This window comes from Lutjanus erythropterus, chromosome 15 (genome assembly GCF_056507025.1).
Source record: "Lutjanus erythropterus isolate fLutEry1 chromosome 15, fLutEry1.hap2, whole genome shotgun sequence".
Classification (NCBI taxonomy): Eukaryota; Metazoa; Chordata; class Actinopteri; order Lutjaniformes; family Lutjanidae; genus Lutjanus; species Lutjanus erythropterus.
Genome location: NC_139331.1, coordinates 23,407,870 through 23,424,300, shown reverse-complemented (window position 1 = coordinate 23,424,300; position 16,431 = coordinate 23,407,870). Strand labels below are relative to the sequence as shown.

Sequence of the window (16,431 nt, the reverse complement as noted above, 5' to 3'; positions counted from 1 at the left end):
TGTTAAAACTTTTATACTCTAGTAATTTAAATTTTTAATGAGCTTTTATTCCTGATGGCCGTGCTTAATGGATTAGTTGTACAAATGATCTGTTCACTGAGAGAAACTAATTAAACAACCATTTTGATTAGCGATAATTTCAGTCATTAACTGGGGGATAAAGGTCATATTCCACTGGGTTAATGTTCTCAAATTTGAGGATCCACTGCTTTTCTCTAGACCTGACATAATTAGTTGATTAATCAATTACCTGACTGACAGAAAAAACATAGACAAGTATTCTGATAATTGTAACTAGTTAAATAAAAATGAATTAAATATGAGTATTTTCCGGTTATCTCAGTCTTCCACAACAATAATATGAATATATCTTTGGGTAAACAGTAAATAAATACTGTTTACCCAAAGATATATTCATATTATTGTTGTGGAAGACTGAGATAACCGGAAAATACTCATATTTATTTAAACTTTGCTTACATTATATAAACCAAGTGATTAATCAAGAAAATAAACGTTAGTTGTGGCCCTACCTTTCCCTTTATGTAAATACTAAATTAGTATACTAATACTAATACTAAATAGTTCAGAAACATAACTGACATTCAAATTCAAATGAAAATAATTTTAAATTGCAGCTTCAAATAAAATTTCACACCAGAATATGGGTGGGACTCAAAGCATAAGCGGATTAATCAATATGTCAAAATGAATGAAAGAAAATTAATCTGCAGCTATTTAAATGATTAATCTTTAAAGCATTTTTAAGAAAAATTAATCAGATTAGCTTCTCAAATATTTTCGTATAGTGAATTGAAAAATTTTAAATGTTTTTTGTAAGAAAATAAGCAATTTAAATATTTAAACTTGGGCTTTGGGAATATTTGATGGGTATTTTTCACTCATTTGTAACATTTTATTGAGTGAATGATTAGTCAGTTAATCAGTAATGATAAAATGTGTTAGCGATATGTTGAATCACCAAACCCTAGACACCGTCAGCCCATCAGCTGGAGATTGCAGATATCAGTCTCAGCTGGGAGATGTGTGCGAGTTTGCTACGTTTCCTAGCCTTCGCGGTGTACGTTCGCTAATAAGTAAATTTTCATACACTGATTTTTCTTACTAAACACAAAGACGCAACCGAGCACCTTCTAAACTCAGTTTCTCTCTTTTCCTGCACTAAGATGAGTTTAATTACCTCGTTAACTCATCATGAAACACACCTCATTCAAACAGAAAAACAATGTTAAACTCACCGCAGCCATCTTTGTCAGTATTTCCGTTGTTCCAACAAACACCAGGTCTGGTTTGGTTTGAAATGAATCCTTAATTCACTGAGTTAGACGTGAAAATATTCTGGCTCTACAGGCTGTTTACCTCTCTTACCCCTCATCCTCTGGTTCAGTGGGTGTCCATTTTCTCGCTGAATGAGTCTGTCGCTGAGCAGCAGCTCTGACTCTGCAAACCATTAAATTAGCAAAATAAAAATGACAAAACCTGCCCCCAAAAAAATAAATGGTGAAGGGCTCAGCGCTTGTAAATGTGGCGCACTTTCAAACTGCAAGGCCTCACCTGCAAGTAGTCATCGTGCGAGATTTGCATTTGAGTGCAGTCGACTGTGTGTGATCATGACAGATGATGAATTTTTTTTTGAGAGGTGATAATAGAGCAGCTTGTGCAACCATGTGGTAAATCTGGGCTCGTGTGTATGTGTGTGCTGGCACACCGAGCGTTGTTTGTCAGCCGCAACTATGCATCAACTATGTCAGCTCTCTTTGTCGGCTCACAACGGCTGCGTCTTATCTGCAGGGCCCAGCTGGAGAACGAGAAGAAGAAGAGGGAGGCCATCGAGAAAGAGAAGGAGCAGATGGAGCGAGAGAAGAACGATCTGATGATGAGGCTCTACCAGTTTGAGGAGAAGACCAAGAAGGCAGAGAAAGGTGAGGAGGGGGGTAGAGGGGTGCTGTGTGTACATGTGTACTTCAGCAGTAATCTGAACATACAGTATGAAGCCTATGTAGTATGATTAATAATTTTCCTAATTTTAATTATATTTGGCTCAGTGTCCAAACCAGAAAAAAAAATTGTGGCGTTTGACCCTACTTTAGTTTTACCTGTTTTTTTTTCATATTTTTTATTAAGCACTTGTTGTTGATAAAATTACATACAGTGAGGCATCAGGCTAATAAGACCGATAATTATCTGACTGTGTGGCTTCCTCTTCAATAATGATTAACATGTTTCCTGTTCATTAATTATCTGCCAAATGATCTGCAGTGTTTGTTGACTACAGTCATGGAAAGAGTTTCAATCTTTTGCTATTTATATATAATTAGATTATTGGGCCTCATGTCTGAATCATTTATACTGATAGATTTGATCTTAAATTGTGCATGTGAATGTTAGTGGCATTCCCGCTTGTTCATAAAAGAAAATTGTGTTTTAATGTTTTTAATTAATTAATTTATTTTGGTCCTTGCAGTTCCTTTTCTCTTCTCTGAGTTTAACATCTCTTGTCAAGTGTCAGTGGCTTGTTGCTTCGTGGTTTGCACACGGCACTTAACTCTGCTGCCCATACATGAATTTTTAGGGTCGTTTCCATATACTAATCTGATCAAATTTTAGATCAAAGTTGATTAAACAACACACTCAGGAGGGTAAGAACAAACTTGGTTGTCAGTGCATGTTTCATGAATCCCACGTAGGATTTTCTTACTGCAGTGTTTCCCATACATTAATTTATTTGTGGCGGCCGCCACAATAAGTTATCAACTGCCACAAATAGGTTTTCTGTTTTTGGAGCTGCATGCACTTCTCTCTGTCGTGTGAAGAATGTAACTGTTGATTTGCACAACTCTGCAAGATTTGTACTAGTTTATATTACAGCAGAGCATCTATAATTTACAGTGTCATTTAGCAGACACTTTTATCAAGAGTGACACACAGAGGAGAACAACATGATTCAGTGCCATAAAGTAAAGTTTGAGTCTGATAGGATGTAGGCGTCTACCTTTTTTTTTGCATTCTATCAAATACAGAGGTGTTCACGGAAGAACTGAGTTAGTCTTCTCTGAAAGACTGAGGGGGACTCTGCAGATCAAACAAAGTTTGGTCATTTGTTCCACCACCGGGGAACTACAAAAGCAAAGACTGTAGCTAGCAACCTAGGGCCCTGCTGTGGTGGTTGTATCTGGTGTTGTGCAGGAATGTGCTAAAAAGAGGGGCGTTCATTGAACATGCTCATATTTTTGGTGAACGGTGAACTGAAAGGATCAGTTTGCAACCAGCAAATGTGAACATGAGCAATGTTCACTCCTGAGTGCAGTAACTGCACTCACATCGTCAGCTGCTTAAAACAGTGTGATTGCAGCAGACAGAGAGGGAGCGTGAAAATATGGACAGAACTGTTGAGATTCTCAAATTGTTGTAAATTGTTGTTAAAGTAATCCCATCCATTACGTATTTATGTTTTAATACGAAAATATAAATATCGTGCACCACTTAGTAAGATGTCATTGTATAGACTCCAGTGTCCCTGGTAGAAGGAGTTTCTATCTAAAATGCATTTTTTTTAAAAAAGGAAGAAATGAATGTGAAGTAATTCATTTTGTTTTCATTTCTGTGATCATCAAACTACAACTTCTGTTACTGTTTTAGAGTGAGAGAGATGCCTCTTACGTTGTGTTGCAGATGTTAGCAGAAAAAGGATGCTATAGTTCTGCATTTTTTTGTGCCATTTGTCTTATATCCGTTTTCCACGTCTTCCCTGTTTTTATAATTTCAGAACTGCAGGACCAGCTCCAGAGGGCCATGACACTGGAGCAGGAGCGGAGGAGAGCCGAGGAGGAGGCAGCTCGTCTGGAGGCAGAGCGTCAGGCTGCCCTGCTGGCTAAAGAGCAGCTGGCCCGCGAGGCTGAGGACCAGAAGAAGAGTCAGGAACAGCTGGTCAGTAACTATGAAATTGTTTAAAGTACTTTAATTCAGGTTTCCAGGTTACTCAAACAGACACTTGATCATTCAGCGAACATTTAACATTCATTTGAAGTCTAATTAATGTGAAACAGGCAAAGAATGACAGTTATTATGGCATCGAATAGAAATTTCAAAAAGGACACCGTAGCTGTTGTGTTGTTGTTAGAGAAGCGGGTAACTCTTTAGAAACACAGAAGAGTCTCTAGCAGTGGCACAGTGAGTCTATGAGTTACTTTCTCTTTAAATGAGAAGAAAAGCCCTGCAGGTCCATCAATGAAATCTGAAAAGTTGTTTGCGAGATAAGATAAATTAAACCTTTTCTCCGGGTTCTCACTGCACTCAGCTGTTGCTTCTGTCCACGTCTGTACCAGGCACACTGCAGGGTGGTGTATCCAGCAGTGCCTGCCTACTGTAGCTCCAGACAAAACCACTTTGTAGCGTCCAGCTGGACCACACCCCGTTACCTCAGACTAACCGCCCCCTCACCCCTGGCCGCTGGGCTGCGGACCACCCACAGGACTTGTCCCCTTTAACAGGCAGGACAGTAAAGCTGCGGCTCCACATTGAGCCAGAAACCACAGCACAGTTTTATCACAGACACCTGCTGCGACACCCTTTATACTTAAACCCTATTAAGACGCTTAAGTCTTAATGTGCAACATCCACCGACTGTGACTGAAAAAGACCCACTGGAGTCGTCACCAACACGTCTTAAATGTTTGAAAACACGTAACTGATTGATAATAGTACACTGTGTGCCTTTGTTTTCACTGGCCAGTTTTCCAGCTCAACACTTTTCACACAACAGTTGCACGGCCAAGTGCTTCACTGTGGAACCGACTGTGTTCAGCGTCCTCACAGCTCGCACACTCAACAACTGAGGCAGGTGTAGCGTTTAACACTGAGCCTCCGGTTAGTTCAGTCTGGTGAAAGACAAGCTGTTCACATTGTTGTGTTGGTGAGAAAGAATGCAGCAGCCACAGGGGCTGCACACAGGCCGGTTACGTTTCAGCAGGAGGAAATGATTAATGATTAACATCACTACATTTGGGACACCTTCTTAAGGCAACATTTAAATCTACAAGATCTGCCTCAGGATCAATTGTCCTGTTTTTGCCAAATTTCTGGACATTTTGATTGAAATTTGAACTAAATTTGGATGGAAACTTGAGTAATAAAAGTTTTATATAAACACAATTTTATTAATTGATGATTTGCAGCAGTAGGAGCTAAAACTGCAACTCCTATTAATTTTAGGGATGCAAGATAAGGATTTTTTTCAGCTGAGATAAATAATTACCTGCTTCTTGTGGTCGATGCTGATAAGATACCTAATAATGTCACATTTTTGTCCATAAAACTGTAGTTTATGGACACACAAAGGCTCAGATATAGCGAGCAAAGATGGCTGATTTAATATTCCACAGCTCTGATCAAACCCAATCTGTCATCGCTATGACAACAAAATAACATTTTTGACTTTTTATATGTCCATTAAAACGTCTCAAATACACTTAGCTTTTATAGAAAATGTTGCCAAGAATTCAAATTAAATGTATAGATATAATTTGTCAGATCACTGATTATTATAGCAGATATTTATCAGCTATAGTTTCATTATCGGAATAATAAATAATATAAATGCAGCATTATAACTTACCTACCCAGATATTTATCGTGCATCTCTAATTAATTTGTAGAAACAGGTACTTTGACTTGACCTCTGACCTATCAAAGTCTTCTTGATTCTCTCTGAGGAGTTTATAAGATGTATTAGATCATACATGGATTTGATGAATGAACTCTTACATGCAATCAGTGCTGTTTTTGCATAATTCAGATGTCACCGAGCTGCTGAAGGTGGTAAATCTGCTGCATGTATTTTAGCTTTAAACAAACACGCACAATACAGACAGACATAAAAAAAAAACATCTAAATAAAGTGTTACTAAGAAGGGTTCTGCAAAGACTGAAAATCAAGACTGTCTTTATGCTTAATTTAGTCATTTCAACTTGTGTGATTTATGAGAGCATTATCTTTATCCACGTACGTGTGTTAAAGCTGGACTCTTTGATAAGTGTTTGTCTTGTTGTTTCGTTTCAGGCTGCAGAGCTGGCAGAACACACATCCAAGATCGCCTTGCTGGAGGAGGCCAGGAGACGCAAGGAGGAGGAGGCCAACTCATGGCAGCTCAGGGTGAGAGATTTACCTGAGGGCGAGCTGCAGCATTCAGTGTACTGAGGCTCAGTCAGAGGGAGGACAGTATAACTACAAACACTGGACTCTTTCTCTGCTATTACTCATTCTCTAATCTGCCAAAACTGTCCAACAAACAAGGCAGCTGTGAGTCTGTTTGTTTTTGTTTAAGTGTCAAGAGCGCTTGTAATTTTAAACTTAAAACAAATTAAGAAAGGAAACAAATGTGAATGGGACAAGGAGGAACAAATCAGAGACAAAGACTTAACTGTCCTCCGTTCTCACCAGGCCCAGGAGGCCCAGGACGATCTGATGAAGACCAAGGAGGAGCTTCACATGGTGATGACGGCGCCCCCGCCACCTCCACCTCCCCCCATGTACGACCACGTGGACGACAACAGCGACAGCGAGGAGAACGCCAGCACGCACAGCGCTGACCTGCAGACTGAAGGCATCAACGACCACCGCAACGAGGAGGACCGTCTCACCGAGGCAGAGAAGAACGAGCGCGTCCAGAAGCAGCTGAAGGTGAGGACGGAAAATTAACACCCTGCACAGTCAATCAGCCTCAAGATGCTGAGGCGTTATTAGATTTATTTCAGGTGACATGTCACTATGTGGCCTAAAACACATCTGTTTCACAGCTGTAGGCTGGTTAAGATATGCAGAGATAGATTATACTGATACTGAGCCATTACTGTATGTGTTAATTTATCTTCTCTGACCAACAAATAATGAGGATCACTTAGACTGCAGCTGAACATGTATGTATACTGTCTACTGATAGCAATGAAACAACAGAAAAAAGATGGAATAGGACTTCAGTTCACAGCATGCTTTTGTTTAACTTCTTTTCATTGTACTCACATGCTGACACTCTTACTTGTTACCATGGTTACCAGATGATCTCACATTAATCTGCTAATTATTTTCACAATAAATCCAAATGATTAATCATTTAGTCCATAAAATTCTAAATATGTGAAAAATGCTCATTACAATTTCCCAGAATCTTCAAATTGCTTCTTTTGTCCAACCAATAGTCCAAAACCCAAAGACAGTATAGTAAATATAAAGAAAAAAATCTTTACATTTAAGAAGCTGGAACTGCTAAATATTTGACACGTTTTGCTTGAATAATGACTGAAGCGATTAATCGATTATCAGGATAGTTGGCAACTAACTTTCTTTCAATTGATTAATCGACTAACCACTGCAGCTTCAAACAAACTGAATCAAATAGGCAGGGCAGTACGAGTTTGGTCCAACCCATTATAAGAGAAAATTCGCACTTACCAACCCGCAAAAATATGCATTAATCAGCGACCCGAACCCGACCTGTCCCACAAATCATAAAATTTATGTATTATAGCAGCACAACTAATGACAGTACAGATGGATAAATATGACTGCAGGCCAGAGGAAAAATGTGCATTTTTGATTTTGGGGTGAACTGTCCCTTTAATTGCTAGAACTGGGGATGAAATGATAAACCATGGTAAAATTCCCAACTATTAGTATTACTGTTTCAATTTGCAATTATTTAAAATCAGTCAACTGCAAAGGCCATGATGATATTTCAATTGTATCAGTTCTTTTTGAATATTTTCATCACTTTTTAACAAAACCACAATAACTGCTAACCGTGACGATTTCATTTTTTATAATCGTGATGTTTTCAGTTCGCCTCTTGCTAGAACTGTATCTCATGCTTCTTTCCCTTCTCTGCAGGCTTTGACCTCAGAGCTGGCTCAGGCGCGCGACGAATCCAAGAACACCAAGAACGACCTTCTCCACGACGAGAACCGACGGCAAGGCCGCGACAAATACAAGACGCTGCGACAGATCAGGCAGGGCAACACCAAGCAGAGGATCGACGAGTTTGAGGCCTTATAAACAGCCCTCGGCCACTCAACCCTTTCTGAATGGTCACTACATGTCGCTCCTCGGCCGACACGCACGCACGCAAAACTCACGTATGACACACATCTGGAGCAGTATAAGCACAGCAGCAGCATCACTCACAGAGAGACACACTCCTGTCGTGAGTTCGGTATGCAGGGCTTTGCAAAGAAAACTTAGTGCCAAAACCTCTTCTTCTCTTCTTAGTGTTTCACATCTTATTTGTGTATTTGAATGTGTGTAATTTGATCAACTCAGACCAAATCATTCTTGTTTTTATCCAGAGGTGTGATGAAGTAATGGGATTAGCAAAAAAAAAAAAAAAAAAAACTTATGACATGCACATAAAAAATGTAATCAAAGCCTCGCTTCTTCTTTTTGATGTCTGTCACTTGTCGTGTAGGAAGAAAAGGACAGTTTGTCGTCATAGCGACCACTCAGAAAGGGGGAACTAGTATAAGCAGGAAAATGTATGTTTTTGTTTTCCATTATATTTGAACACTTCCATTTATGTTTAATATTGCTCTACAGTAGTTTAAAATCATGCCTAGTTTGATATTTATACTGTATATGGGACATTAAAAAGGGTATTTCATCTTGGTTTGTATATTTTTGCTATCTACTAATGATAATGAAAACATTTAATATGTTTCAAAGGTTTTATATATTGACCAAAATAATAGCAGTCTTATGTTCCATTACGTTTTCCTTTAGATCACTAAATTAAAGAGATTTAATTGTAAATTATTATTATTTTTTACTGTAGGATATATCCAGCTGCATGCCATTAAATCAGTTAAGGAGACTACGATCATTTTAGGTACTTTTGATTAGTGTTTTTGCCGTGCAGTTTACAGCACGCTGAGGAACGTGTCAATCCTCAGAGCACTGCTGTGTTGACTGGGACACTTTTAGGTTTTAATATATTTTTATTTCTCTGTTCTGTGTCACGTCGCTGCTGGGTGAGAGATGACGAGCATGTGTTTGTGTGCTTTTACCCTCCTAAGTGGCCTTCCTCTCTGGCTGTCCCTCTGCAGGGCTCGGCTCCAGACAGTTGGTCTTCACTTCTTAGCCAAGGTGCATAGTGCAAAAACAAACAAACAAAAAAAAAAATGTGGATGTAACTTTGAAAAGAAAAAACTTATTTTAGTGTTAGACCTCTGCTGAGGTTCAAATGAGGGTTGAGGTGAACTTTTTAAAGAGTTTTTATTTTGCAGCTTGGTCACAACGGACTGACCCAGACAGTATCACAGCAGCATCTCACTCTCCTCTCTGGACATGGACTAGAGTAGCATCTACTGACACTGTAATGGAAACACACAGCTCTGCTGGCCTTTGTATACGAGCTGGATTTTATAATGAGGTGTTCAACATATTGGCAATAAAGAAAAATCTATGATTACACATAAGTGTGGTTTTACTTTGTACACTGAACTTTTGGGCTGGATGTTTGGATGGTTTTATGATTTTTGGTTCAGCGTCTTCAATCTGTGGTGGAAGAAGTATTCAGATCCTTAACTTAAAGTACAAACATCACAGTGTGAAAATACACATCTACAAGTAAAAGTCCTGCTTTGAAACCCTTACTTAAAGCTACTACTTGGGAGTTTTAATCAATTATTAAATTAATGGCTAATTAATGACTATTTTGATAATTAATCCATTTGAGTAATTTTTTAGAACAAAAAAGTCAAGATTTTCTGATACCAGCTTCTTAAATGTGAATATTTTTTGGTATCTTTACTCCTCTCTGACAGTAAACTAACATTTAGGAACTTTGTGAGGCAGTGGTCATCTTTTTCTGACATTTAATAGACCAAACAACTCTTAAATGATTAATCGAGAAAATAATCGTTAGTTACAGCCCTAGTCTCAATTTAGTGCTGATGCCTCTGTATTGGGGGATGTCTACCATATTGACATTTAATGATGTCCACAGTCAAACATCACAATGGGCAATAAAATAGAAATACAATATTTTTATTTGAGCCTAAATTAAACCAGGCTTTCACTGGGCAGTACATGGTATTATTAAATAAGTTGTTTTCCTTTAGTAAATCAGGTGCAAGGAGCGATGGCCTTTAAATCACGATGTTACCATGGTAGAGGGTTCAATGGTCAATGACCGTCAGGCGGCATTGTGATGGACGATGCCATCATATATTGGCCCACCCCCTCACTGAATGACCCACATAAATTAATTTTTCTGTAAAGTTATACTTCAAGGTTTCCCCCTGAACTCAGATGAAACGACTGTTCACATTTTCCCAGGCGAAGTCAGTGAGTAGTACATTAGCCAGATAAAAAGAAGCAGAAGGAGATTTTTCTTGAGATAATTTGATTTTAGATGTTATGTTTTGTGGTTATTACTGTGTAAACATGACTGCTTTTGTCCTCAGGGGCCTCCAAAATCAACACGATAAGAAAGTTCCCTTTAACTTTAAGTAAAAGTATAATCAACAAACTAAAAGAATCAAAAGTAAAAGGACAGTTGTACAATGGTCCCTGTTAGTGTTTTACTATGATACATGATGATTTTGGATTAATATTACAGCTGCGTTAATTAATTGTTTATTTATCTTAAAGGGACATTTCACCCCAAAATTAAAAATACACATTCTCCCTCTGGCTTTCTTTTAGCCATTTTGATTGTTTTGATCTGATTTGCAGAGTTCTGAAGACAGCGGCCGTAGAGACGTCCGTCTTCTCTCCTAAATGGCACTTGTCATTTTTTGGGAATTTGAGCACCACAAGCCATTTGAAAAATTCTAAACCAGTGTCTCCCTTCCGAAATCATGACCTGGTTAAGATAATCCACAGACCTTGTTATGAGCAGCACTAAAACAACCTTCATCATTTTCATTCAGTGTATAGGCTACACATTTTTACATTATAACAAACTATTACTATATATGCTATAGTATATATAACTATATGTACTTTAACTATCTACAGAATCACTTTAGGCCTACAACAATGATAAGTGAAACAGTTTGTCGCTGTTAACAGACTCCAGTCTTCAGCCACAGACTGGTAGACTAACACCAGGCTTCATGATCAAACAAAGTTTATGTCACATCAACACTTTTGTCCATATTCACATGCTGCCTCTCGCTATGGTCTCTGCTGGGAGTCATCACACAAAACAGCCCGGTGGTTGTTCAGTGGTTCATAAAGTGCAGGCGGAGCAGCGACGCCGCTGTGCCTGCAGGGAATACGATTTCTTTTGACGGACACGAGGCTGAACTGAACGGGCCCGAAGTTCTACTGCAGAAATAAAGCGGTTCCTACATAAAACTGCTCTCAACAAGGTCTGTGGATTATTTTGAGAAACTGGGTCGCAATTTACTGAAGAGATTCTGTTTTAAAAATTTTTTAAATGTACTTTTTCTGTCACTTAAAGCCCCACAGCAATTGCAACTCTGCAACTCACACCAACACAATCTAGATGGACAAAGAGCAACACAGGCCAGGGTATTTTTGATTTTGGGTTGAACTGTCCCTTTAACAACTTTGCTGACTTTTCCCCTACAACCACCAGCAGATCAGTGTTCACTTGTCCTGTGAAATATCCCAAGATCCACCTCACGAATTGGCACAAAAGCTGGTACAAACATTCATGGTTCTAAGAGGATGAAGCCAACTGACTTTAGTGATCCCCTGATCTCCTCCAGCATCACCAGGAACTAGATTTGCAGTTTTGAGTGAAGTGTCTTGACAAACTGTTGGATGGACTGCTATGAAATTTGAGTCACATATTAACGCTGCCCTCTGTGTGAACTTTAATGACTTTGATAAAGTTTTCATCTAACCCACCATCCTGAGTCCTTACTTCAGTTATCTAATGCTCAATCAAAAAAACTGGCACAAGTTTGACAACCACTGCTGCAGCCTAAGCATGTTAGCAAGATGATGTTAGCATTTAGCTCAAATCACCAAACTAAAACAGTCTAGATGGGAAACGTAGGTTTGCGAAAGTCTCGTGAGATTTGTACGCCTAGGTTCTTCGTTGTACAAATCAATAATATTTTATAGCGTGGTTTTACACTTATTTTACACTGTGGTTACGATCTGGTCAAGTTTCAGCATTTACACACCAAAAGCGACGCGAATAAAAGTCAAGAAATTGTGAAGCCAGTCTATTTATGTCAAGCCTCGCGATTTTGCCAATAAATTAAAGAGAGAGTTCACCCAAAAATGAAAATTCAGTCATTATCTACTCACCCTCATGCCGCTTAAATATCAAGTGAACACCACCTGCTCCTTTTACTCAATAAAAAGAAGAGAAAACACATACCTGGTATAACCAATGTGGAGAAAGAGAGAAGAACTTGATCAGTTTGGGAGCTGAAACTGTCTCACAGCTGCTTCAGGACGCACTTCAGGATCACACAAAGTCTGAAGAAGCAGAGGAGTGATTTCAGAGAGCAGATTGATCCGGAACAGCATCTTCCGTCAGATAAGATGTTTCATTAGATGTGTAAACAGTTCCAGCTGTGCCCGGCGCTCATTGTAATCAACAGGAGGCGGTCGCTTGGTTGGAAATCTAAATAAAGACGTTTTCCGTAGAAGTTTGAAGCTTTAAACACTCCACCATCACGCAGAAGCTCAGTGTCACTTCCTGTCCACAAGCTGTTTCTGAAATCCTTGTCTCTGCTGCTGTTTGCCCCCCTTTATCACGCGAAACGGAGTTCGGTGAAGCATGTGTTGAAACAAGTGATCCGCCATGTTGAATGCATCGAACGTGACGTCGTCGACAACAAGCAGTTTGATTGGTCAGATGTCAGCTTCATGTCGGAAGCGAAAATTCAGAAAAATCAACCTCAGTCCGAAAAAATAAAAGCCGCAATGTTGTAGAGCGAAATTATTATAATTAAAATAGTTTTACATGATCACATATGAGTGTAATGATTGAGTGACCACATAATTACGATTCTGCTTTTTATCATAAAGCATGGGTTTCACCAAGGAGGATTAATTTTTAAGCCCAATTAAATCATGGTTTAACTTGAAATTATATTGCACCTACGTTTTAAACTTGTATAAAATTAAGAAAGATTAAATTATGAAAGCCTCTTTTTCCTCACTTTAAAATCAGATTTAAAATATTTATACTTCAGTTTTAACTTCAGACTTACAACTGAGGAGTTTTAACGTTTTTAGATGGATTTAGAAAAATAATCATGTTGCTCAAAGACAGTTAAAGGACAGCCTCAGCACACAGCTAACTGGGCAAACTGCCTTTTTAGCAAGCTAACAAACAAAATAATCTTGTTGCTGTTTTTTCCTTTTAGCCAACAAGCAAACAGTGCAATGTTTTATTACATTTTAGCTACCTATCAAACATTACAATGTTTTTGTTAAGAATTACAGAGCAGTCATAAGTTTTGGTAGCCATTTAGCTAAAGGACAAACAATCTAGTATGCTTTGAGGTACTTTTCAGCTTATTTTTGTTTTTGTTTTTTTAGTTTTTAGCTAGCCAGCAAAACAATTCATTGCTTTGTTAAGAAATACAGAGCAGTCATAAGTTTTGTTAACTTTTTAGCTGGCTAGCAAATGATATAATGTTGTTGTTTTTTTGTTTTGTTTTTTTGAATGTTTTTAGCTATTGTGTAAACGATCCATTGTTTTGTTCAGAAATAGAGAGTATTTGAAAGTTAGCTGTTTTTCCTGTTTTATACTTAACTAGGTCCCAAAAGTAATCAGATTTATTTCAGTTCTGGGAGGCAAACATATCCATATTAATTAAACTTTGATTTTAATTTGTAAAAGTAGACTTGGATGTACTAAACTGAGATTGGGTTCTAATATATGCAACAGAGCTATGATGAATTTTAAATCTGGATTTGCTCATTTGCTCACCAAGTTTTGCTAAACTCTGGTTAGAACTAATTTTAGATCAAATTATCTTTGAGAGATTCAGTCTGACAGATAAATAAATTAAAAACACATTTCTCTATGAACTTATGACCCAGTTCATAAAAATAATATCAGTCATGTGCCGTGTACATGCTGTATGTTGACTGAATGAATCACAACCAGCTAACAGTTATTACACTATAAATACTGTACTGCAAACACAGCAGCATGGTGACGTGCTGAGTCTGTCAGGTGAATGTCGTCATGTTCTCTCGATGTTGACGTTGGCGAGAACTGGTGAGTTGTCGTCACGCCTCTTGTTTTTGGGCATCGAACACCGGTTGCCATGGTGACCCCTGGAGAAGACTGGGTTAACAGAGAATTCCAGGTCAATGACATCACCACTCCTTCCACAGGAACATTTTTTTTTTTCCCTTCTTCATGTGAAACCAGAGACTGAGCATGTCTTTCACACGCTGCTCACATGGAGACTAGAAAGGCTTCATTGTACGGAGGAGAGCGAGTGAGCGAGGCCTGGAGAGCTCCTCGCTCTGAAATAACTCAAACCACTTCCTCTGACTAGCGGGTGTGGCTCTAAATTTCATTTGAAAGGACTATCATCCCAGTGTCTTTTCCAGTAATTTCATTTGTATGGATGTTTAGCTGCTTCACTCCTCTGACAGAGCATCACTTTGAGGGGGAAATTGAATTTGAAAGATGGTTTGAATGCTGCTCAGTAGCTTGAGTTTAAAACTGAATTTGTAACACGCTTTAATCCCACCTATTTTACATTCAAGCAGTATATAGACACTTTACTCAAGTATTGTGATTCTTGTATTGTATTGTTTAGTGACAAATCCACACATAATTATTACCCCAACTCTGCAGCTCCACACAGGTGTTCACTATCTTTCAGTTCATTGTTTTGGTTATGTTGGCCTGCTATGGTCTAACCAACTCTACACTATCAACTCAGCGCCAAACAGCAGACAGTCAAAGTTAACAAGAAGCTCGTGAACATAGTGGATCGTTTAGCGTTTATCCCCTGGAGTTGGTGGAGACCAAAAATAGAGCTTAAAATTACACTGTGTTGGAATTACATTCATCACATGGGCAGTAACGCAAGTCAAAATTAACGCTAATGTTGCTCTGTGACTGCCTGGATGTGTAATTAGGTATCTGATCCTTTGCTAAGCCACGCCTCCTTAGTTACTGTTGCTATGCCTGTCAAGCTATTCTGACACTGCACACATACAGTTTACAGTGATAAAGGTGGTGGATTTAACATTGAAATTGCGACTAATTACTGAAACACCACAGGAGAAATACCTGAAGCAGGTTTCTCATTTCTGGCAGACGACCGTGGATTCTGTCGGCTAAAGCAGATTTCACAAGTGTAGCTAGCTATTGTAAGCTAATGCTAATGCTTGAACTCAAGTTGGCTGAGTAGTCCGTCTCTAGCGCACCTTTTCCGAACATCCACACATTTTAAAAGAAGAACCCTGTGAAAGTGTCTTAAACATGTAAAGTTACTTAATTCTTAATTGAGGTCAGTCTAGGTGTGAGTACCAGGACTCTTCCAGAGCTTTCAGCAGCATGTTTTGACCTTCATTAGTGGATGGAGCTTATAGTTATCATGGAGAGTCAAGAATTAACTAATAAATACTTTATTAATAAATATAACATTTATAATGAAATAAATAAATACATACATACATACATTACATTTCATGCTCACATAATAAAATAATCATTACAACTGTGTTTTATTACCGTGACTCATTCATTAACTGATCACCTATTCTTGAGAACTGGGACAAATCATGTCCTACCAAAACAAACAAACAAACAAACAAACAAAAATGGTGAAAATGTATTATTTGAGGCTTTTTATATATAAACTATAATTAGTTTATGAAATCTTTTGGTTTTGCTTTCATGACTTCAATTTCTAAACTTGCTCGGCGGCAGGAAACATCCTTGTTCCAGAAAATTCACAACTTCAAACAATTTAAAACTGAGTTAAAATACTGAAAAATCTTAAAAAAACAAAACAAAACAAACAAACAAACAAACCTAACTGCTGATAGAGTAGGTATGAAATGTGCTATTATCTTTGTTTTAAAATATGTTTTTAATGAAAATGTTGGTTCAGATTTCAATCAGCTCCATCAGATTTTTACAAAAACATGATTTAATCAGACATAAAAAGTTTTGCTGTACTCTGAGGACGCCTGTCTCACTTCCTGCTTAAAAAAAAAAAACACTGGTAGACCTTCTACTGTTTAAAATTATCGCATGTGTCTCAACCATAACATATCAAGCCTGTAGCCCTTCTAAATCAAAACTAAATAAGAATTATGGTTTAAAAAGTATATTTTGATAAGCATTAAGAGAACTCTGAGCAAGTTTAAAAAATAAAACCACCGCTCATCATGAAAAAATATCACATTTTGTCAACTCCACCAAATTTTCCATCTGTACTTAATAAAAAATA

General features: G+C 38.1%; 1 protein-coding gene across 1 annotated transcript in view; it reads left to right on the top strand.

Moving 5' to 3' along the window:
* ezrb (ezrin b) overlaps window positions 1-9,483 on the top strand; it is a 41,723-nt gene extending 32,240 nt beyond the window's left edge. The window contains exons 9-13 of the mRNA XM_084736895.1: window positions 1,813-1,943; window positions 3,788-3,948; window positions 6,080-6,172; window positions 6,461-6,700; window positions 7,904-9,483. Coding sequence (XP_084593021.1) covers window positions 1,813-1,943; window positions 3,788-3,948; window positions 6,080-6,172; window positions 6,461-6,700; window positions 7,904-8,068 — 790 coding nt within the window. The 3' untranslated portion in view covers window positions 8,069-9,483. The remainder of the gene's footprint in view (window positions 1-1,812; window positions 1,944-3,787; window positions 3,949-6,079; window positions 6,173-6,460; window positions 6,701-7,903) is intronic.
* The last annotated feature ends 6,948 nt before the right edge of the window (window positions 9,484-16,431 follow it).